The 24,977-nt window shown below is 37.5% G+C and overlaps 1 protein-coding gene and 1 pseudogene across 2 annotated transcripts in view; one reads left to right on the top strand and one right to left on the bottom strand.

Annotated features, from left to right (window-relative positions):
* Window positions 1-24,977, bottom strand: part of GNPAT (glyceronephosphate O-acyltransferase) — a 41,162-nt gene that overhangs the window by 7,689 nt on the left and 8,496 nt on the right. For both annotated transcript variants that reach the window (XR_005214466.1, XM_037820896.1), the window contains exons 2-11: window positions 21,153-21,335; window positions 18,450-18,626; window positions 16,361-16,490; window positions 7,456-7,583; window positions 7,078-7,153; window positions 6,648-6,799; window positions 6,397-6,527; window positions 5,610-5,833; window positions 2,684-2,926; window positions 1,095-1,174 (exon numbers count right to left, since the gene is read on the bottom strand). Coding sequence is in view for 1 of the 2 variants with exons in the window: in XM_037820896.1 (XP_037676824.1) it covers window positions 1,095-1,174; window positions 2,684-2,926; window positions 5,610-5,833; window positions 6,397-6,527; window positions 6,648-6,799; window positions 7,078-7,153; window positions 7,456-7,583; window positions 16,361-16,490; window positions 18,450-18,626; window positions 21,153-21,335 (1,524 nt within the window). In the remaining variant the exon portion in view is untranslated. The remainder of the gene's footprint in view (window positions 1-1,094; window positions 1,175-2,683; window positions 2,927-5,609; window positions 5,834-6,396; window positions 6,528-6,647; window positions 6,800-7,077; window positions 7,154-7,455; window positions 7,584-16,360; window positions 16,491-18,449; window positions 18,627-21,152; window positions 21,336-24,977) is intronic.
* Window positions 9,003-9,344, top strand: LOC119526686 (annotated as a pseudogene).

The following is a 24,977-nucleotide window of genomic DNA, read 5'->3' as shown; positions in this document are numbered from 1 at the left end:
TAAACCTATTCTCCTTAGCATAACATTCGAAGAGCTAAGCTACCTTTTAGCCATTCTATCACTCCAGACCCAACAAACTAGCTGTGCCAGTTTGGTTGTATTATTATGGCCCCCAAAACGCCATTATCTTTGATGCAATCTGGTGGAGGCAGATATATTAGTGTTGACTAGATTGGAATCCTTTGATTGAGTGTTTCCGTGGAGACGTGACTCAAACAAACATGAGTGAAATGTTTGACTGAATAATTTCCATGGAGGTGTTACCCCACTCATTCAGGGCGAGTCTGAATTAAATCACTAGAGCCATATAAATGAACTGACAAACAGAAGGAGCTCAGAACAGCTAAGAGTGACGTTTTGGAGAGGAGCTGCAGCTAAGAGAGGACAAAACACCCCAAGAGCAACATTTTGCAGAACACCATTTTGAAACGCAACCTGGGAACAAGTAGACACCAGCCACGTGCCTTCCTTGCTAACAGAGGTTTTCCAGATGCCAATGGCTTTTCTCCAGTGATGGTACCCTATGATTGATGCTGTACCTTGGATACTTTATGGCCTTAAGACTGTAACTTTGTAACCAAATAAACGTCCTTTATAAAAGCCAATCCATTTCTGGTGTTTTGCAAAACAGCAGCATTAGCAAACTGGAACATGAGCACTCCAGTTCTGGGAGCCTGACCACTCATCATCTGTATACACTATTAGACAATCCACGACCACCATCAGCACCACATTCTAATTTCAAAGGAAAAGGCACCTGTCTGATTGATTCATTATAATGAGTTGGTAACAGAAAAAAATGTGTGTTGATTTTAAAATTTTTTACTAAAAGAGAGATGGTTTATTTACAGTGGCTACAACGCAAAGGATGACCCTCCTCTCACCAAACAGTCCATAAATTATTAAAATAAACTTGACCAAGCATCAAACTAGCAGTTTGCTGACCTGTGAGTGCCTAAGTTCCTCTTTAAACTGCCCCGCTTAGCCTTGAAAGAAAGGGAAGACATACTGCCTGAGACATATCTGTGCATCTATGTCTAACATTTCCAGAACTCACTGCAAACACACTTGCTATTTGGTTATAAAGACTTTACCTTTAGTGCGTTTCCTGGAAGGAAGATGAACTCATCTGAAAAAACATCACGTAGGAAGCAAAAGCAACTGTAGACATCCTCTGGAAACAAATGCATTACATAAAATTACAATACTGCTTTTTAAACTTTCAGGGAGTACCAAGAAGTCCATGATCTCCCAGAATGCAGTATGTCAGAGAGAGATCTTTATTCATATCCCAGCGACAAGAATTAAGCCTCCTAAAGAAAGTTATAACAATCCAAACTTTACCCACAGAGCAGACAAGTCTGGCAAACTTTGTTTGTTTGTTTCTGGCGTAGTTTTAATGGTTGAATCTAAATTATAATCAGTCTTTTAATGGTTGAATCTAAATTACAACCAGTCCTCTCATCAGTCAGTCTGGTAACGAGTAACACAACTTATTTATTAGCAGCCAGATACTTCATTCTCTACTAGAGAATGAAAACAATTTGTTTCTTAATTTCTCTCTATGTTCATATTTCCTGACATTTTTATGTGTATCTTTAGCACTAGATATACCACCACACAATGATAGAAAATACTGTTTTATTATCCAGACATATACGTCTACCTTACCCATCCAACTATGGAGGCAGAGCTGTAGGGATTCTTTATCTTTCTGACATACACTATGAACTTTCTCATCAGAAAAATGTATATACATAGGGATACAAAACATTGCCTCCAATTTCAGGGTTTTACAGCAACCTAGAAACTCATTTATGGACCCCTTAGGTATTCAGGAATTCCAGTTTGAGAAACCTTTGGTAGAACTAAGAGTAGAGAGTTAAGTTTTCTATGTCCTGAACCAAATCACCTACCCTCTCTGGTTCTCAGTTTCCTCATCTAAAAAATGAGGGGGGGTGAACCACAGACTTCTAGGGTTCCTTCCAGGCTGAAAGCTTTTCCTTAGAATTGCCTATGAAGCTTTAAAGGGGAGAAGGGGTCTGTGTGGGAACAACGAAAAAACACCAATGTCTGGTCCACACCCTCGATGAATTAAATCAGAATCTTTGGGGGTGGAGCTTACTCCTCCAGCAATTCCAATGTGTAGTCTGAGTAGAAAATCACTGGCCTTGATTCCTTATGATAAAAACAAACAAACAAACAAAAAAACTGTGTTTTACTCATTATTTATTCTCCCCATTGCAACTAGAATGCTACTGCATATATAGTAAACATAAACATTCATATACTTTTTGATTATTTACCTACCCTATCTGTCTTTGTCAGATGAGGGAACTGTTATAGTGGAAAAGAGCATCAGACCAGAGAAGGAGAACTGTGTTCTAATTCCAAATCTATCCTCAAGTGATTATGCAACTTTCTAGGCCTAATTTTCCTTATTTATAAAAGGAATTAAATTAGATGATTTCTTAGGCCCCTTTCAATTCCAAAATTCTAAACAGATGGCCATATATTTACAGGAAATGAATTTAAGATCTGAGTATTAAAGGTTCCATTCCATGTTGGTGTGTGAGTTGCACGGATGTGGCTAGGCATTAAAAAGGCTTCAAATGTTGTTACATACATCAAACTGAATGGCCAGGTCTCTTCCAAAATTGAAGATCACATTCCTGAAAGTTACCTTTCCTGCACCCAGGTGTCATCTTCAGTGCTACAGCTACTAAGGAAGGACGGACAAAAATGTTCAGCAACTGGTTCCTGTAAGCTGAGCACATGAGGAGAGTGATGTGCTGGGAAACCAGTCCATTGACCTCTTCTGACCTTCCAGAGTCCATTTTCACAATCACCTGATCTCTGACAAGGCTGACAATATTGGAATGCAGAAGAATGTTGGACTGGACAACTTCATCAGCAGGTTCATTATCTATACAAAGACAATTCATTCGGGCAAATGGCAAAGAAGAGAGATGGGTCACTGCTGGGAATCTTAGGCTTCGTATGTATTAACCCAAGTAACCTGACAGATATTTATTTTCTAGTGCGAGGTATGGCTTAAGGCTCTACCAATTGAAGTAATGACATAATATGTGAAGGACATTCAAAAAGTACTATTTCATAAATCAAATCTTTCTCCAAGGACATGTAATATACTTTCTCATCCACCTCCAAATTGGTTAGCCATTCCAAAATGCACATGATTCCCACTATGAAAATCAATACTTCTCCTACCTACCTCAGGAACCAACAGTATCCAAAGCTTGCTTTTAGTGAGTTACATGACTAAAAGATGACGTATGTGTGCATTTAACAATAGTAAGACAAGAAGGCCCATGATTACTGTATGAGTATACTGAAACCATACTTACACACACACACACACACACACACACACACACACACACACACAGAGCTTGCTTAGACCAATACCAAGATGGCAAGAATATTGCTTTGCAGGTGGTTCAAAGGGCAACCCAAAGAGGCAATGTCCTAGCACTGGGCACAGAGGGTTGCTGAGGAGATTTTCTGTTTTCCCTACATCAAAGAAAACTAAAGACGTGGGCCTATAAAAGTGCCTGGTAAAACTTAGCTGACACAATGTCGGCCTGGAGCGAGCCAAAGAGTTACATAAGCTTAATGAGTAGAGCAGTTGATGAGATTTAACAATTATACTCTGCAAGGGAAATAGTGTGACTGTTAACCTGAGCTAAGGACACAGGTGATACAAGTATATGAGTACACAAACTATTCAAGCTGGGCAACGAGTTCTGTTATTGCTTTATGGAAGGGACAAGTGAGAGATGTAGTTCTCCTTCTGTACTTGAGCACATTCATTCTTAACTAATTTGCTTTGTTTTAGCTTGCTCAAGTTAATGATATTTTATATGACATTATCCTGAAAAGCTCTACATATGAGAATGCTTAGGAAAAGGGGATAATCTGAGTAGAAAAGAAAAAGGAACTGAACATTATAACACATTCTAAATTAGGAATTATATTTAATCACCCTACTAAATCACTGTAATGTGGATACCAACCTTCACTTTATAGTAACTGGAGTTACTGTAATGGTTGAACAGATATTCTCCACTATGGATTGGCCTCCTATTTATCCAATCTTGAAAAAGCAAAACACCTTGGAAAAACAGGCACCTATGTTTTCATGTTCCTGGGCCAAACACAAGTTTAGCACTTACCTATTCCTCTCTCATGATATTCAACACTTCCTACCTTGTTTTATAATTAACATGTCCTTTGCCTCCTAATTAGACCATTAAAATACTGAGTACAGATGTCTGATTTATCTTTATTTCCCTGTTGGGGACTGACATTCAACCGACTGTCAATTCTGCCAGCAATTCTTCCTATGCCCCTAGTTCTGCTACTGCCTTGGCTCAGGCCTTCCTCCTTTCTCATCTAGGCAGGGCAGCCTTCTAACTTGTCTCCCTGCCTCCAGTCTCTCCCCTCTGTGGTCCCTCTTTAAAACTGATACCAGTTTGTTTTCTAAATGTTAATCTGCCACACCCTGCTTAAAATTTTTTACTGCTTCCCTCCTCCTGTAACCTACAGATTTCAGTCCAGCTCCCCAAGGTACCGAGGCCCCTATGATCTAGCTGCTCTCTACATCCTTCTATTCTAGCACTCCCTTACTAATAACCAACATTCTAACACTGCCAAACTACATGTTGGTCAACGAATACCCAATGCTATTTCATGCCATTTCCCATTGCCTAAACCCTACGTTACTCCTCTCACTGCTTTTCCATCAGATCAAGTTCATACGTCACTTTGTCTTTGAAATCATCCCTGACTATGGGCCCTTTCCTAGACAGTATTCACAAAACCCCCTGCAGTTTGTCTATAGCTCTGTCTTTATTTCACTGAGTCCTCGTTTCTAGTTTACACACTACCCACCCATATCTGATCCCTATAAACCAGAGAATCTCAAGAACAGGGATGGCATCTTACTCATCTCATGTCCCTTGTAGTACGTAGCACCACTATGTACTCAGTATAGGTTTGATGAATGAACAGTAGGTACTCAAACATAAATAATTATCTGGTCTTAAAAGTACTGCATTTCCAACTGCAGTCTCTATAATTTTAAATCAAAGAGACTGAAAACAATTTAAGTTAACTATTGCCATATACATCCCAAACTCCCAGCATAGTATTCCATAACTCCAAAGAGGCTATTACAAAAAAGGTATTATCAGAGAATTGCATAAAGTTCTACAAGAACAGCCCTTTAACCTTACAACAATGGGTTGCAAATATTAAAAAGAGGTGGGTGTGGAGGGAAGAATATGTGGAATACAAAGAATTTGTATATGTACTCTCTACTCTACTAGGGGTCAGGGAAATAGCATTTCTAGTCCTCAAGACAGTCTGAGTCTAGTAGGAGAAAGTGACAGGTAAACAATTATTTTCAAACAGTCAACATGCTATGTTCAATATCCTATAGTTATAAACACAGATTAGGTTTTCTTTCTCTCTCTCAGCAATGCTTTGTTCAAAGTCTTCTGTAGATTTTTTCATGTTTAGGATACAACTTTTTCAAATTAAGAAATGAAAAAAGCAAGCATTCACCACATGTCACACGTATATACCAGGCCAAATGAGAAATCCTCCAAATGCCTGTGTTAAACCTTTCAGCCATAAAGTCTTTTCAACCAATGCATCAAAGTCCATGGATGGCAAATTCTGAAGCAAAACAGCAACTGTTAGGGTCCATGGGCTCAGAACCATGTTTTCAATTTGCAGAAGCTGTATCTTATAGGCAACTTCAGTGACAAAGGCATGCATGTCCTCTGATTGCTTCTGAGGAATATATCTAAAAGAAAGATAACAGAACAGTAAATTACAGTTCTGCTACCTAGAAAAATGTGAATGTAGAGGGCAATGGGAGCAGACAGAGCCTTTCAACAGCTTCTCACGCTTTCCATCAATTGTAACCTTCTTGAGAACAGGAACTCACTCCTATTCATTATTATTCACTAGTCTTATTCAATCCTTTCTGGAATCAAAAATAATACTTACTGCATACTCTGGCTGGCCTACCAATAGCGTTCAACAATCCCCTATGCAAATACTTGTCTTCCCACTTTCAAATTAGTAGGGTACTGGTTCCCGAGAAGAATGATCATTGTCTGACTTTGCATATTTGACCTATATATCCTGCAGTTAATCTTTTTTTTTGCAAACATGTAACTCTTCTTTAATTGAAACTTTCCACTGGAGAAAACAGAATAACATAGCTTCCCCAACAATTTGCTATATGACCTCAGGTAAGCCAAGTTTCAATACTAGAAGGGGAAAACTCAAGAACCACAATTCGAACTTTCAAACTATAATCCTTATTTCTACATAAGTTCATTAAAGCACAGAGCCTTGTACCTTGGAACCAAGTTATATGGGCTCCGATCCATCCTTCCAGCTGCCAAAGAACGAAGTGATACAGGGTCTCCGAAGTATATGTGGATGTTTCCAAAATTTTCAGAAAGAATCTTCCTGGCTTTCAATAAGCCCTGATAGTAGCACAACAGGGAAAAAGAAAACAAAAAGGAGTAAATTTAGAAATTAACAGATGCATAAATTAGCATCTTCTTAAATGCAAATAAAATGAAGCTTGGTTATCCTTTACGTACAGTTGTTGATTCTTTTGGCTTAGGAACCCCTAGAAGCTCATAAACATAAAGAGTTTCTTCCAATATCTTATCATAACTGACGCTAATTGGAACAAGGTAGGTATCAAAAACTTCTCTTTTAAAAAATGGTTCCATCACAATATTCAGAAGACCTTTAAATATAGAGGAAAATGATTGATCATACATATTGAAGAGTAAAGAAGAGGCACATAAACGGGAATATACCAAAAATGTACATTATACACCAAGTCCATAAATACAAACACTTAAAGAAACAGTTAAGAAAAAATATCTTGCAAAAAAAACTGTTAAATTCCATTTTAGCAACTATGATGAGATCATGCCTAAAGCTTTGTGTGTATGTTTTTTTTCTTCCCCTTGCAATTGAATATTCTTATTGCAATGGTCTCCTAATCTGTAAGTGACCTACCAAATTTAGGAGTCAATGTCTTGGCAGTACGGCTTCTTGTCCCTTCGAGGAAAAATTCAACAGGAGCATAACCGTTCTTTAAAGAGAAAACACAAACAAAACAAAACACAAAACCTATTGCCTACTCTCAAAATGACAAATGCTTCTTTTGATTCCTTTTCCCAAGCTCCCTCCCCAGCCCTCTGAACAAACACTGCTTACAGTGGAACTTAAACAAGAGAGTCACACAGATTTGACATATTGTTGAAGTTACGAACGTTCCTTGAGGAAAAAAAGTACCTAAGCAACCCATTCAGAAGAATTTAAATGAAATCTCATAGCAAACTTCAGTGAAAATAAAATATGGCTTGAAAGTACTTGGTAATTATATGCATTTACCCGTAACATTGTTTTTACATATTCAGAGAACACAGCCCAGTAGAGTTTATTGCCACCAAAGGTGCGTCGCATGAAAAAGGCACCTGACATGCGTAGCAGCTCACCAACCATTTTCATTCCCAGGAAATCTGAAAAATGAAGGAGGAATTCATATTTACAGATCTTCAGTCTTTCTATAAAGAACTAAACTCAAACATTTCTAAAGAGACATTTCATGGAGGTGAGATACCCTTAAGATATTAATAATTATACTTTTTGTGATTAAATTCCACAAGGAGTGACATCTAGTAGAATTATGGAAGAGAAAGGACTGTCTGGGCCAGGCGTTCACTGGCAGGTCACTTTGTGCCACAACTACACCACTGCATTTACAACCAGACCAGCAACATCATGATGCCAACCTCTTTAGCTGGCACTGCTGCTGAACTTGATGACATGCCAACCTGTCCTTCATGCTCTGTTCATCCAGCTAACCAGCTCTCCCCTTTCACCCACCAGGTAAAACTATCAACCTACTTTTAGTGGAACAGATTAAATAAAAAAGGCTGGAATCAGAGGAAAAGTTCTACCATCGGTTTTAAAACAGTCCATTCTCTTCATTATCCCTGATTTTCAAATAACTTCCTCACATGTCCCTACTGATGAAAATGCTTTTAAAGTCTTTAAGTCCCTGGCAATTTTTACGTTACTGTTCACTGCATTTATTAATAAAACTATATATTTAAATCCCACTTCTTGGTATATGGCCCAAAGAAGTGAAAGCAAGGACTTGAAAAGATATCTGTACATCAAAGTTTATAGCAGCATTATTCACAATAGCTGAAAGTTAGAAGCAACCCATGTGTCCATCAACAGATTAATGCAGAAACAATGTGGTATACAGATACAATGGAATATTATTCAGTATAAAAAGGAAAGAAGTTCTGATATATGCGACAACATGGATGAACGTTGAAGACATCAGGTTGCGTAAAATAAGCCACTCACAAAAAAGACAAATATTGTATGATCACGCTTATATGAAATAACTAGAAGAAGCCAACCATAGAGATGGAAAGTAGATTACAAGTTATCAGGGCCGAAGGATTAGGAGAAAAGGGAGTTACTATTTGATGGCTCCAGCGTTTCTGTTTGAGGTGAGGAAAAAGTAGGGGTAATGGATATTGGTGATGGTAGCACAATATTGTAAATGTAATTAATATCACTTAACTTACCCTTGAAAGAAGTTACACTGGGAAATTTTGAGTTGTATATATGTTATTATGATGAAAGTTTAAAACAACAAAAGGATTAAATGTCAGAATCATGGATTAGCCAAACCAGATGTGAAATATGCAACTATTTTCATGTCAGAGACTGAGGTTTAAATATTTGTTTTTCAGCAATTACAGATGGCACTCAATAAAATCTTTGTGCTATGAAAAATATATATATATTGCAGAATTGTTCGTAATGGCAAAACTACTAAATTATGAGACATCCACACTGCTGAATATTATACAGCTATTAAAAAATAATGTGGGAAAAGTGGCATTAGAGGGAGCACTATGTCCACGGAAATCCCCGAGGCAGTCTCCACGGAGGAGCAGAAGGAAATGGAAGATAAAGTGACTAGTTCAGAGAAAGCTGAAGAAGCAAAATTAAAAGCAAGGTATCCTCATCTGGGACAAAAGCCTGGAGGTTCAGATTTCTTAAGAAAACCATTATAGAAGGGGCAAAAATACTTTGATTCTGGGGATTACAACATGGCTAAAGCGAACATGAAGGACAAGCAACTTCCTGCTGCAGCCCTGGATAAGACGTAGGTCACTGGTGACCACATCCCCATTCCACAGGACCTTCCTCAACAGAAACCATCCCTGTTGCTAGCAAGCTGACTGGCTGATTAAAAAGCACTGAACTGAGGGGGGATCTGAGATGGCGGATTAAGAGACAGAAAAATTCTCCTCCACGAAAGACACTAGATAAAGGACAGAAAGTGCTCCAGAATACCCAGGGTTCCACCGACTGGGTAAGGACTTCTACACCTATAGTGACTGTGCACTTGGAGAAACCGAGAGATTATGTTCAGAGATGGGCAAGTATTCGGTCTGGAAAGCCGCCGGGAATCGGCAGCTGGAGACGCAGTCGAGCACGGTGGAGAGAAACTGAGACTGTGTTTGGAGATGGATGAGTGTTCAAACTAGAAAGCTGCTGGGGAACAGGCAGCCGGAGCTGCAGGCCAGCGCGGTGGGGAGAAACTGAAAGACCATGTTGGAGACGGGTAAGTGTTCGACCTGGAAAGCCACTGGGGAACCAACAGCCGGAGCTGCAGTCAAGCACAGTGGGGAGTGCCTTCCATGCCCCAGGTACCTGCCTCAGTACCTAGCATGGGTGATTACCCTTTGCAGACCCGCAGCCAAAGAGCCCCTGTGCCAGGGACTGGCCATTGCAGCAGGCGGACAATCTCAGAAGGGGGTAGCGTTCCACACCCCGAGCAGCCGTCTTGGCAGCTGGCTGGGAGATAACCCTTTGTAGAGGCGCGGCCGAGAGCTTCCTTGAGGGAATTCGGGATTGGGCTGGCTTGTGACGGCTTCTACTCTTTCTCTGTGTAAGCCCATGGTGTGCACAGCCTAGAGGCAGGGGTGCCACAAGAAAGTGCCAGGATCTCTCCCCCAACCCCAGGGACTTGTGGGCAAAGGGCAGAGAGGGACTGTGGGGAATCTGAGCTGAAGGTTTAGATGCGTTCTGCAGCCCCAGGGTACTCCACCTGTAGCCCAGGAATGGCTGCAACTACTATGCCTTACAGTGACTCCCTGTTAAACTGCACAGAGCACGACCCCCACCCACATGGAAAACTGGTGCACTGATTGAACCTCTACATGGTTTAGGCCCCCACTCAGTGCATAAAACTGGCTTGAGGGTAAGAGGTGGCTCAGGAGCTCCATCTGCTGGTAGATCAGGGAAAGTGCACTCCACCAAGCTGTAACTCTTTCAAATTAGAGAAAATTGTTTAAATAAGCCCACATATCCTAAAAGAACCCTATTCAAAATGAGCAAATGCCAAGAAGTCAAAAACAATAGAAAATTATAAAGCATATGAAGAAACCAAAAGATATGGATAACCCAAATACCCAAATTAAAAAACCAGAGGAGACAAAGAACTTGGAGCAATTAATCCAAGAAGTAATCATAAACACCAATCTCATGGCTCAGGATACGGGACATCAAGAAGACCGTAAAAGAGCATAAAGAAGAATTTGCAAAGGTAAATAAAAAAACAGTGGATCCTATGAAAATAAAAGATACTGTTGATCAAATTAAGAAGATTCTTGAGACATATAACACCAGATTTGAAGAAGCAGAGGAATGAATAAGCAAACTCAAAAATAGTGTGTCAGAAAGTGAAAGCACAAAAGAATGCACAGTGAAAAAAACTGAAAAATTTGAAATGGCTCTCAAGGAAATGATGGAAAACATGAAATACACAAATAAAAGAATCATTGGTGTTCCAGACAGGGAAGAGAAGGGTAAAGGACCAGGAAGAGTATTCAAAGAAACTGTTGGTGAATTTGACATAGATATGCAAATGACATAGATATGTAAATAAAAGATGTCCAATGAACTCCAAATAGAATAAATCCAAATAAAACCACTCTGAGACATATTCTGATCAGATTATCAAATGCTGAAGAGAAGGAGAAAGTTCCGAAAGGAACAAGAGAGAAGCAATATACCACATACAAGGGAAACAACATAAGACTAAGAAGTGACTACTCAGTGAGCATCATGGAGGTGAGAAGGCAGTAGTATGACATATTTAAAATTCTGAAAGAAAAAAATTGCCAGCCAAGAATTCTTTACCCAGCAAAGCTCTCCTTCAAAACTGAGGGAGAGTTAAAAATTTTCATGGACAAACAAATGCTGAGAGAATGTGCTGATAGGATACCTGCTCTACAAGAAACACTAAAGGGAGCTTTATCAGCTGAGAAAAAAAGAAAGGAGAGAGAGGTCTAGAGAAGGGCAAAGAACTGAAGAGTTTAATAAGGGTACCTTAAAGGAAATAAAAAGAGAGAGGGAGAAAAAATACATCTGACAAATAAAACCAAAGGATATGATGGCTGATTCAAGAACTGCCTTCACAATAACAACATTGAATGTGAATGGATTAAACTCCCTAATTAAAAAATACAGATTGGCGGAATGGATTAAAAAAATATGAGCCATCAATATGTCGCTTACAAGAGACTCATCTTAGACCCAGAGATGCAAAAAAACTGACAGTGAAAGGACTTCCATACAAGTTACAGCCAGAAGAAAGCAGGGGTGGCAATATTAGTTTCAGATAAAATGGACTTTAAATGCAAGAATGTTATAAAAGACAAAGAAGGACATTATACACTAATAAAAGGGACAATTCACCAAGAAGAAATAACAAGCATAAATGTTTATGCACCCAACCAAGGTGCTCCAAAGAGCACAAACATGAGACAAACATTGGCAAAACTGAAGGAAGCAACAGATGTTTCCACAATAATTGTGGGAGACTTTAATACATCACTCTCTCCTATAGATAGATCAACAAGAGGACCAATAAGGAAATTGAGAACCTAAACAATGTGATAAATGAGTTAGACTTAACAGACATATATAGAGCATTACATCCCAAATCACCAGGATATACACACAATTGCCAAGAGATAGAAACAATCCAAATGTTTCTTCAACAGATGACTGGATAAACAAAATGTGGTATATTCACCCAATGGAATACTATGTAGCAATAAGAAGGAATGAGGTAATGAAACATGTGACAACATGGATGAACCTTGAAGACATAAGGCTGAGTGAAATAAGCCAGACACAAAAAGAGAGATATTGTATGTTACCATTAATGTGAACTCTGTGAAAAATGTAAAATAAGGGTCTTAAAAAGTAGAATATAGGGGACCTAAAGATAGTCAGAACCTAGTGAAGGGGGAACAATAATCTAATATATATAGATGTGATAAGGAGGGTGATCTTAATGGTATGGGAACGGTCAGGAGTAACTATGGTACATTAATGGGATTCATCCTTTGGGTTTTGATCCATAGCTGCTCACTGAATTTTGCCTTGAAGGTCTTCACCTTTCTGTATATACCTTGTATTGCAAAATAAGGAAAGAAATAAAACTGTAGAACTGTAACCCATAACAATTTCTGAAATTACCTATATGACTGCTTGAACTGTACATTGAGAGATGACACCTTTCTGTATGTATATTTTACAATAATGGAAATGGCTGAAGTTGTGGAACTGTGACCCATGACATTCTTTGAGATTTGCTCTCTATGTACATGCTTTCACAATGTACTTGTGAAATAGTACATTGAATGTTGTCACATGTTAAAGGTAACAATAAAAAAACAAAACAAAACAAAAAGGCACTGAACTGCATGAATCTTCGGACTCCCAGTATTTCTCCTTAATATGTTACTTCTCAGCTTTTTGTTTCCTTTCATTCACTGAGTCATTTGAGACTGAGAACTTTGCAGATAGTGGTAGTGTGTGCTGCTATTTTAAGGTAATATAGATGTGTAGAGGTTTAATTAGTTTAACAGTGCACTGATGAAAAGGACATGTTAGAACAACAAAAAGTAATCTACTGGAAAATAACTGTATATATTACCTAACTCTAGTGTAGTGCTGGTTCCAACAAGTAACAAGTTTTACAATTTTAATGTTTTGGATTTTCCTTACTTCATCTTAATTATAGGTTTGTATGTTACTCTTACTTAATATAACCATGTTGTATTCATTTCTTTTGGATTTTGTAAAACAGAAGTTTAAGACCACAAGTTGGGAGAATGGTTATGTATTTGAAACAAAAACAAACAGATGGAGCTCTATGCTTGAACTTGAATGGCCTTAAACCTGTGTCAGCTTTAACCACAGCATTTTACTTGGGCAATATCTGCCCATTCTGGTGTAACTTATATGACTCTAGTGCTTAACAGCTGCCACTGAAGCTAGTATTCTTATTCAGTTCTATAGTGTGAGAATACTTTTTGCTGATGATGCAAATGATGTGTGCATGTGCACTGACTGCTGAATTCACTTTTGTGCCATTTTTGTAAATACAATAGCTTTGCATAACCTCTCACAAAAGTCTGTATTAATTTCACACTTTAAAAAGTAGATGTGCCAACTAGAAGAACAAGAGTTCCTACACAAAACTCTGTATGCCATTAGAGCTTTTGTATACTAAGAATAGTTTACAATCTGGGACTTAGAGAATACCAAACTGAAATCTTTATTCAGTCTGCCATGGACTTTAAGCCCTTTTCATCTGTTACTAATATCTCTGACATTCAGTGGCCTTGTGCAAATATGATATGTTGCTTAGGCGTATCTTTTGTCCTATGCAGAACATTTCATCCTTTTATGAAAATGCATGTAATTTATATAAACCTTTTTAACAAAGATACATGCAATTCATGTACTTTACATAAACTTTTTTAACGTAGAAACTTTTTACTTCTACAGTCAACTTTAGGGGAGCTAGAACAAAAGACTTCAATATTCTGTCCCTTGTCCCTCACCCCTCCCTTTTTTCTTCTTTAAATGGAGTTGGGCTGATTGGTCTATTTAGAAGCTTAGGTATCTATGTTATTACCCATTGTTCTAGTTTGCTAATGCTGCTGGAATGCAAACCACCAGAGATGGACTGGCTTTTAAAAAAGGGGGGTTATTTGGTTACACAGTTACAGTCTTAAGGCCACAAAGTGTCCAAGGTAACACATCAGCAATCGGGTACCTTCACTGGAGGATGGCCAATGGTGTCCAGAAAACCTGTTAGCTGGGAAGGCACGTGGCTGGCATCTGCTCCAAAGTTCTGGTTTCAAAATAGCTTTCTCCCAGGATGTTCCTCTCTAGGCTGCAGTTCCTCAAAAATGTCACTCTTAGTTGCACTTGGGATATTTGTCCTCTCTCAACTTCTCCAGAGCAAGTCTGCTTTCAATAGCCATCTTCAAACTGTCTCTCATCTGCAGCTCCTGTGCTTTCTTCAAAAGCATCCCTCTTGGCTGTAGCTCCTCTTCAAAATGTTACTCTCAGCTGCACTGAGTTCCCTGTGCCCGTCAGCTCATTTATATGGCTCCACTGATCAAGGCCCACCCTGAATGGGTGGGGCCACGCCTCCATGGAAAGATCTCATCAGTTATCACCTACAGTTGGGTGGGGTGCATTTCCATGCAAACAGCCTAATCCAAACATTCCAACTTAATCCCCACTAATATGTTTGCCCCACAAGATTACATCAAAGAATATGGCTTTTTCTGGGGGACATAATACATTGAAACTAGCACAACCATTAAGTTTGCTCTGTTGAATGCTGTATTTAATGCTAATAATGGTGTTTTCCTTATAATTTCTCAGATGTTAATTAACCACTCTTAATCCTGTATTATTATTAATATTTGGTCATTGTTTAAATAAAAGGAACTTCATGATGAAAAAAATAATATTAGATTTATTGACCTAGAGAGACAGCCATTGATGTACTATTAAGTAAAAAGAGCAAAAGGCAGGTAATACACATAGGTAGTATGGTCTAAATTTTGCAAACCAAAACCAAAACCCTAAGTGCATATATGCTTGTGTATGTCTGTTTAAGCATAGTGAAACATGGTATGGTATGACATAATCCAAACTATTAAACACTGGGATTGCAGGGAAGAAGGGAGAGGCTACTTTTTTTATTGTGAACTTTAACATATATATATATATATAAAACAGTGATAACTTGCAATGTATGATTTCACAAGTAGTTAGAGAGCAAATCTCAAAGAAATGTCATGGGTCACAGATTCACAACTTCAGCCACTTCCATTATTGTAAAATATAACATACATACAGAAAGGTGTCATCTCTTAATGTACAGCTCAACAAGCAGTCTCATAGATAATTTTAGAAATTGTTATGGGTTACAGTTCCACAATTTCAGTTCTTTCCTTATTTTGCAATACAAGGTATATACAGAAAGGTAAAGACCTTCAAGGCACAATTCAACGAGCAACTATAGAGCAAATCCAAAGGGATACTATAGGCTACAGTTCCACCCTGTCATTTACCTCCTTCCAGCCATTCCAATACCCCAGCATCCAAATACATATATATATATAATTATATAAAGTTTCAATATTCATAGACCTTTGTTCAATCTTATTTTGTTTGTTGCTACTCCTTCCTCTCACTTAATCTCTTTCTCCATCTTCAGGGGTGTCTAGGCAGTGGCACCCTAACTTGTTCATGTTAAAAGGGGGTGGGGAAGGGGGCAGCATCTAATAGCTGATCTTAAAGAGGCTATTGCCTCTGGGTTTTAGGACTTGTCTAGTATAGGAACATTCTAGTGGATTTAAGTTTCTGAAAGATAAAACTTAGTAAGTTCATCTTTTATAGAATATCATGTAGGTACCCAAATATTTGGAGACTGCTTTTCGTAAGGGCATGGCATGCTGTGGCCAATTGGGATGTCTAGCTAGAGCCTGCATAAGAGAAACCTCTAGGATAGCGTCTTGACTCTATTTGGGATCTCTCAGCCACTGTGACCTCAGCTTATCTTTTTTTTCCCCCTTTTTGGTCAAGTAGGCATTTTCAATCCCTCACTGCCAGAGCCAGGCTCATTCCTGGGAATCATGTCCCACATCATCAGGGAGATTCATTCTCCTGGGAGTCATGTCCCTCGTTGGGGGGAGATTAATGAATTTATTTGCTGAATTGGGCTTAAAGAGAGAAAGGCCACATCTGAGAAACAAAGAGGTTGCCTGGAGGCTCTGGGAGAGGCTATTTTTATCATTTTCTTTAAATACCTCAGTCTTGTTAAAACCGCTATAGTAAACATTTTAATTTTTATAATTAAAAAAAAGTAGGCAAAAATACTTACCCATTCCTGCTGCTATGACTGGCACAGGTAAATCATAGTTGAATAAAAGAAAAGACAATATCAGAAAGTCAATGTAACTTCGATGACTAGGCAGCAGAACAACTGGATGCTCCTGGATGGCTCGTTGTAGCTTTAAAACAAATTTTAAAGTTTTGAATAATTTCAGTTGTTGCAGTATTAAAATATGACCTTAAATCACACAATGGAAGAGGGTGTGTTTGTGAATCTTTTTCCATCTCCCCTGCCACAAATACAAAACTTAATTTAGTCTGACAAAGTAAAATATATTTCAGAGTTCTAGTTAAATAATTTCTCATGATGTAAGAATATTAAAAATGTAAACGTCTGTGGATCATAATAATAATGATGATGATCACTAACAATATTAGTTGGGTTCCATAGTAAGCATTTTACATGCATTATTCAATATCACACATTTATAAATAAGTCTAAGCCTTGGCTTTCTGGTTTATAAAAATGGTCATGCACCGAATAAGGTGGAGCTGGGAATGGAACTCAAGTCAATCTGATTAAAAAGTCAACTATTAATCATTGCACTGGACTGGCTGTTTGTAGTGGGAGAAAACAAATCTTCTCTTGGGGAATTTTTTTTTTGTTAATGATGTATAAATTATTAGAACAACGCGAGAGGAATGGTATTTTTCTATTTATATGTTGGACTCATTGCAAGGGAGAATGGGGGCCATGTAGTTGGAAGGCATGCATTTGCAAGTTTCCAGATATATTCTTCAGACCCCGCTGCCAACCTCTAAAATATTCACTGTTATCAATACGTTATCTATTTTTCTGAGATCAAAATATAGCCAACCTAGGCAAGGTAATTTACAACCAGTGAAGACCTGGCTAGCCAACATTCCCTAGCCCCAAGCACTGTACTTAACATTCTTTGACAGAGATCTAGAGTAAGTCAGCAATCTAGAAATAGTAAAAGGAAGAAAATGAAATACCTTGAAATGAAAGTAAATGACAGAATAAGACAATGTTAAAAGGCAAGAGGAGGAAGGCAAATGAAGGTAAGAACTTTCTAATAAGAGGAAAAAAAGAATTAAAATATACAAAGGTATTTAAAAAAAAGGACCTTTGTAGGAAAAGCAAACTAATAAATAATAGGAGTCAGAGAAGTAGAAAAATCACCATTTGGCAACCATTAGAGTAATAACTGATTTAGGCAAAACTCATCAGTGGATATTAAAACTATTGGAGGAAAGTACGATGAGAAAGAGGATACTTACGAGGTCTCTCTTCACAAGGTACTTACTAATTACAAATGGAAAAACAGTAACTTACAGTGGAGAAACCTGGCCGACACCACCTGAACTGAGTGATGAAGGTTACCAACATCAGGAATGGAACAAACAATTATGTGCTCCTGACATGATGCTCTGAGAACACATTACTTCTGAGGCATTCCTGCCTAAAGTCCATAAACTAAATCTAATTTTGAGAAATCCTCAATCAAACCCAAATCAAAGGACGTTATAAAATAACTGGCCTGTTCTTTTCAAAAATAATTACATTAAATACAAAGAAAGTTTAAGGAATTGCTCTGGATTAAAGGGGTCTAAAGAGGTATGAAAGCTGAATGCAACATATGATCTACTGGGATTTTCTTTTGCAATATAGGATATAACTAGGACAACTGGTAAAATATGAATAAGGTCTTTTTTACTAGCATTCTATAAATGTTAATTTCCTCATTTTTATAATTGTACCATAAGAGAATATCCTTGTTTATAGAAAATACACAAAAGAGTATTGAGAAAAGGATAATGCAAGTGTAGGGCAATCTAGGATGAAGCACAATTCAGGGATTCTTCGCATTATCTTTCTAACTTTTGTGTACATCTGACATTAAATTAGTCTGTAAGTCTTACTTCATTAATTTAGTCTGACATTTGTAAGTGTGAAGTTAAAAGAAAAAATCCTCCAGAGAGACACATCCTCTTCTGCCCAGACTGGCTGCCTTATGACGATGCCCTAGCTATCTAGTACCAAAGTGAGATTTCCTTGAGTTGAATAAACTGTGAGGGGTTGAAGAAGAAACAGTTTGTTAGCAATTGATACTCACTTTCTGAAGACCTTCTTCATTCACACACACCTTTGAGAAAATTTGTTTAAATACTTTGCTCAGGGTGAAGGCCAAAAAACGGATTGCTCCCAGATGCAGTTTGTGTCTCATTTCATCCAAGATTTCACAAGCTTGTTCTCGGAAAACATCAACAGATTGAAGGGATTCCTTGGAAAGCTAAAAGGAAAGGAAAAGCAGGAGTCAATTTCAGAAAAAAATAAGTCAAAACTTTTTAACTCAAACCAGTACGACTAGTTCGAAATGGACCAAAGATGGAGTGTTTTCTTAATTTAAAATGACATAATTTATTTTCCAATGTAGTAAAAGTAAATAAATAGTCCTATGTAGACAAGTTCAAAGACTAGAAATTCAAAAAGAATTGGTTTTCTAAGACACCATTTTAGACAAAGAAAACATCTCACCTTTCCACTTGATTTGTTAATAAGCTAACATCCAAACTCTCTAAAATAAATTATTAGTTGTTGCCCATGATCAAGTATTCTAGAATATACATTTCATTAGTCTCTCTTAGTAGACTGTTGCAGCATATCATCTGTTTGCTCAATGCTATTACAAGGTAATATACAAGGTAAAAATATTAAGATTATTTTGAAATAACCAATTCAGATATACAGGTCACTAGTACAAAAATCCCCAAACTATCAAAGGATAATTAGTGAAATCAGTGATCTCACAATGAAACTTTCCTTATTTACATGGCCTACTACATCTTTTTGTAAAGAAAAGAAAATGTTTACTACGTGATAGGACTGTCACATAGTAACTTTATCCTTTTAGCTTTCTCCTGAACAAGCACTTTGAAAAACTGTGAAGTTTGAAGTGATAAATTATTCCCAAAAGAAAATGGGACAAAAAATTAGAGGATGGGACATAGGAGCCCCAATTTCCTCAATTACACTCAGTGGAAAAGTATCTTCTTTTTTAAAAAAATTGAGGTGAAATTACATTATCTAAAATTAACCATTTTTAATTGAACAATTCAATGGCATTTATTATATTCACAATGCTGTACAACCGCCACCTTGCTCATGGTTATACCCTCAGTGCCTACTTTCATTCATCATTTGAAGTCACTGATTTGCTACCTCATTTCAACTGGCCCAAGAGGGTGGGACTGGGATAAACTGTTTCTTTTTACCTGTATTCCTTTATTTTACTCACATTTTAACTGAAACAGGATCTTAGCAAGAAAAAGTTTAGTAATATGGTCAGAACAGAACTCAGACTGAATATAAATGGACTGAAAGCTGGATGAACAGGAAGTAGCGAAGTAAAAGAGTGGGCAGAGAAAATTGAAAAGTCTGAAGGAGACAAGGAAAAGAGGGAGAATATCAAGTTAAAGCAAAGATGCTTTCCCAAGATGGAAAAGCCTTGGACCAGTTTATAGACTAAAGGGAATCCGACAATATGACATGGAAGGCCTGGCATCAGGAAATTCTAATTGCCTACTGAATCCCTTCCATTTCAAGTCTTGTGGGCACTTGAAATTCACCTGTCCAGAAGAGAACTTTACTTCCTTCTCAAAGTTAGCTTCCTTTTCTAAGTTCTGTATCTAAGGGAATGGTTCCATCATCCTTGATTCTTTCCTTTCCTTTGCTTCCTATACCCAACTGGTCACTAAATGAGGTTGACTCCACCCCTCAAATCTCTTAAATTTATCCATTTCCCTGTTCTACAGCCAACTTCCCAATTCAGGCAACTATGATGCTACTAAGTGATTATTCCAAAAGCATCAGAAACAGACTTCCTGTCTCCATTTTTGGTAGAATGGGCTTCCTAAAAGATAAAGTGATCATATCACACTCCAACTTGAAAACTTTCAATGGCTTTACCCTGTATTTAGCATAAAATCCAATTTCTTCATGCAGTTTACAAAGCCCTTCATGACTTGGCTCCTGCTTACTTTTCTAGTCTCATTTCTAATCATTTCCGGTTCTTTGTTCTCTTTCATCTGGTCATTTTGAACTACTTCCAGTTCCATGAATGTGCATGTTCTCCTCAGCTCCAGAACTTAAAATAAGCCAGCGGTTCCCAAACTTTGCTCTGCTCTGGAATCACCTGGGCTTTTTTGAAAAATATTGATGCCTGGCTCCTACTCACTGACATTCTGATTTAATTGGTATAGGAGTAAGACCTAGGCAAGGGATTTTTAAAAGCACCCCAAGTGATTCTAATGTGCAGCAAAGTCTGAAAACCACAGGAATAGGTTATTTCCTCTCTGAGAAACACTCTTCTTCACCAACTTCATCTTGAAAACCTCTAATTATCTTTCAGGACTCCTTTTAAAAAGTCATCTTTCGGGCCTCATTAAAAAAAAAAACAAAACACTTCCTGGACTCCCTACCCCAAATTAGTTGCCTCTGTAACTAATCAGTGTCCCTAATTTAGCAGATGTTGGACTGTTAACAATGTCTTGTCTTGTATTATAATTGGTTGTACAACTGTCATAACTCCCTACCAGACTATCAACTTAAGAGGTCAGGAACTTTGTTGAACTTGCTCCCAATTACATCCTCAGTGCCTAATAAAGAGGCTAATACACATTATGGGCACAATAAATATTTGATGATTGCAAATATAGCTTAATGTAAAAAGACACATGAAAGACACTAAACAAATTCTTAAAATCAAGAAGACAATGAACGAATCTGGCTATGGTTGAACAGGAAATCACTTACTTACCTGTTTAATGATATAATGAACCTCTTCAGAATTGAGAACACTACACTTAATATCTCTTGGCTTGCAAGGAGTAATACCCTTATATACAAGAGGTGTGTAGCATTTCATTGCAAATTTCAAGTCACTGACATGCCTCCTCTCCTCTAACATATCCTCAAAATCGTCCCATTTTTTGAGCTCCTTCTGTTGGATGAGACAAATGAAAGAGAGTAATGAGTATATATTGCAAAATAAATGAAGACAGATTAGGGACTGCCTTGGTAAGGTTTCATCTTTGCCAAAAATTATATTCTGTGATATATGAATAAGAACGGAGTGTTATGATGTTAGACATCCACATACTAAGAAAAAGAAATGTAATTAGGAAAATAAAATTGATATTGAATTAATCATAATATTTCATTATCACATTGCTGATTGCTCTTTGCAAAGTCAGTACACCTTTGAGAAAGTTAATAAAGAAAGCAAAGATAAGACATTAAGTGTTGTACCATTCCAGAACAGTATCAGATTTGCAGGGTTTCATCACACTGACAAACTTGTTTTGTCTGCCTCTTTTATTCAGCTTTAACAACTAAGTCAAACCACACATTAGAAACCCAAAAATCAAGCCAAACAAAATAAATCTATGTGGATGCAAAAGAAAAATTCACTCAAGAAAAAATTGCTCAGATATAAGCTATTATCGAGTAGTCTAGATTTGCTATAATCACTTTCTCATCATCTGTTCAAACCACTGCAATTCAGCTTCCATTCAACCAACCCTCAAAACTGATGTTTACCAGCTAGCTCTGAATTGTTAACTTAAAAAAAAGAGATTGTTTTATGATTATAAAAAACTAATAGTTATATTAATATTCTAGCTAACATATATAGTTGCTTACAAAGTGTCAGCACTATTTTAGGAGCTTTACATATATTAAGGAACAATCTTTGTCACAAACCTATAAAGTAGTTATTATCATTATTCTAACTTTCTAATAGGGAAACCAAGGCGCAGGGAAGTTAAATAATTCACCCAAGGTCCTACAGCTAGTAAAGGGCAAAGACATGATTCAAACTTGAGCATTCAACTTCAGAGAACTTGTTCCTCATGAATATCCTCTACTACTCACCATGTTTAATTATGGGAAACTTAGAAACATAGAAACATAATGAGTAAATATAAATAGCCAACAATTTTATATCCCAGGAATAACTACTCTTATATTTAGCAGGTTTCTTTGCTTTTTTATTCATAGGTACAGAAATACCTATGAATATTTTTAATTCAAAATATAGACCATACTAAATATAGTTTACTTTGTCTTTCCAATTACATTATTAGTATTTCCCCACATTACGTATTGTTTTAAAACAGTCAACTTTATGTTCTCTAACTTATTAAAAATTTTTTTCTAATTACCAAAGTGAAACATACATATTCATTATATGGTTTGAAAAATACAATAAAGCACAAAGAAGAAAATTAAAATCACCTGTAATCCCATGATCCAGAGAACATTTTCGTGAATGCTTTTTTCTATGCATGTAGACATATTCCCTCCCCTTGCCACACATTTTGATTTCCAACTGATTTTTTTCTCTTAATGTTATAAACACTCCTATATGCCATTTAAGTTTCTTTCACACATTAGTTTTAGTGCTGGGATTATCATTCTTTGCTATTATAAAAAAAAATGCAACAACCATTCTTAAACAAAACCTTTGTATCTAATTCGCATTATTTCTTTTGAATCTAATCATTAAATCCTAGCCTCTTTCTAGTCTTCATCCTCTTAGACCTCTCTATAGTGTGACATCATTTTCAAATACACTCTCCTCCCCCTGCTCCCAACCATCATGAAATTTTCCTACTCTGGTTTACAACCCACACGCTTTCTTGTCACAGCAGAACATCGTCCTTGTATCTCTAATCCAGTGACTTTCAAACTGGGAGAAGTGCCCCTCTCCTCAGCCCCCCCCTCCAAAAAAATCCTACAAATATATCTTCCTTCCTCCCAATTCCCTTAATATGTGATAATCAACCCTCTTTTCTTCACTCCACTCACTATGCTGGGTACTCTCAGCTAGTCCACTGGTTTGAAATACTAATTACAAATACTTTCAAATCTCTTTTGCCTGATCTCTTAGCCCATCTTAGCTCCCAATGAACACATTTAGTTGACTAGCAAATATCTTTATCTCGGTGTCCGGCAAAGACTTCACTCTAGGCCTTTCCAAAACTGAACTCATTTCTCCTTAGCACAATTCTACAAACCTGATTATTTTCCTGAAATCTCAATTATCAACCACCATGCTATCTAAATTCCTTCACATCATTCTAGACTCCTCCTCCCTCACCCTTTACATCCAATCCATCGAATCCTGTTAACTTGATCTTTTAAAGAACGTATCATATCTATACCTCATACATGAGGACAGGCTGCTGCTTTAGGACAGGTCTTCATAAATTCCCTGTGCTCTTTACTGCAATAACCTCTTAAATGGTCTCCTGGCCTACTGTCTGTCCCCTTTGAATCAATCTTCCATAGTGATCTTTTCAAATCACAATCCTGACCAAATTATTCCCTGCTTAAAATACTTAAATAATTCTCCATTTCCTTCAGAATAAAACTTAAGCCACTTTGGTATCATGTAAGACTCTCCAGACTCAACTTCCACCATGCTGACCACCCTGCCCCTCCTCAAATTCCACAGTCCACTGACACTGAGTGATCTGCATTTCCCCATCACACTTCATCCCTCTGTGCCTTTGCACATGCTCAGCTCTCTGCCTGGAACGTCCTTCTGCTCCTCTGTCATCCTTACTCAGGTATCACTATTCCGTAAAAGTTCTCCCCAAGTTCCCCAGACAGAATTATGAATGCCTTCCTCAAGAGGACTTCTTTCCCAACCACATACATCTATAATGGTATGTGTCCCACAACACCAATTGTTTGCATGTTTGTCTCCCCTACTAAAATGCAATTATCTTGAGAATAGGTCAGTTCTTTTCCTCTTTGTATACCCAACATCAAGCCACGTTTGGTATATGGTAGGTACTCAATTATCGGTCAATAAGTGAATGACCAAATGTTGAAGGAATAGAAAAAAGTGCAGAACGTTAAAGTAAAATCAAGATTAGACATGCTGAGAATATAAAATGAAATAAGCATTTCTGAGTTTAAATATAAAAGGGCAGCATGTGAAATGTGAAATATGCAAATGTGAAAATTTATGCCTGTATATATAAAGAATTGAGAATACATGAAGGAAAAAACTTTTAACTGCTAGAATTCTGGTATAAAATTGCGGTGGTTGCAACGTATCAACATGCTCTTGCTGGGGCCGAGGAAACTGCTCAAATTTCACATTTCTCATTAATAAAGTTATACAGTTATATAGGCTCAGACTTGCTAGAATGAGACAAACTATTATATAATTTTAGAGCTAAAAGGTTTCATAGAAACTTCCCATTTAATGGTCCTAGGAGTGGGAGAGAAAAGGATCAAAATCACTTGACGATACATATATATTTGTGTGTGGAGAGAGAGGGAAATTGACTGTGTGTCTAGCAGTGCTGAGAACAAATAAGAACCTGCTGGGGGAAGTTGCAGGCATGTATATTTTAATAAAGCTTGCTGAAATGACCATCTAAAATCCTTCTGCGATTCTTGGTTACCTACAGGATCAAGTCCGTACCTCTCAGCATGAGACTCAAGGCTCTTCATGATCCCACCACCATCTACCACACTTCAAAGCAGTCGAGCTATGCAAAAGACCTGCAATTCCTCAAACAAGTCACACCATTACATGGCTCCCCACCCCTTTGTTCATGTTGCT

Source organism: Choloepus didactylus, chromosome 2, assembly GCF_015220235.1.
Source record: "Choloepus didactylus isolate mChoDid1 chromosome 2, mChoDid1.pri, whole genome shotgun sequence".
NCBI classification, from domain to species: domain Eukaryota; kingdom Metazoa; phylum Chordata; class Mammalia; order Pilosa; family Megalonychidae; genus Choloepus; species Choloepus didactylus.
The sequence above is the reverse complement of the archived record's forward strand: the minus strand, read 5'-3'. Positions and strand labels throughout refer to the sequence as shown.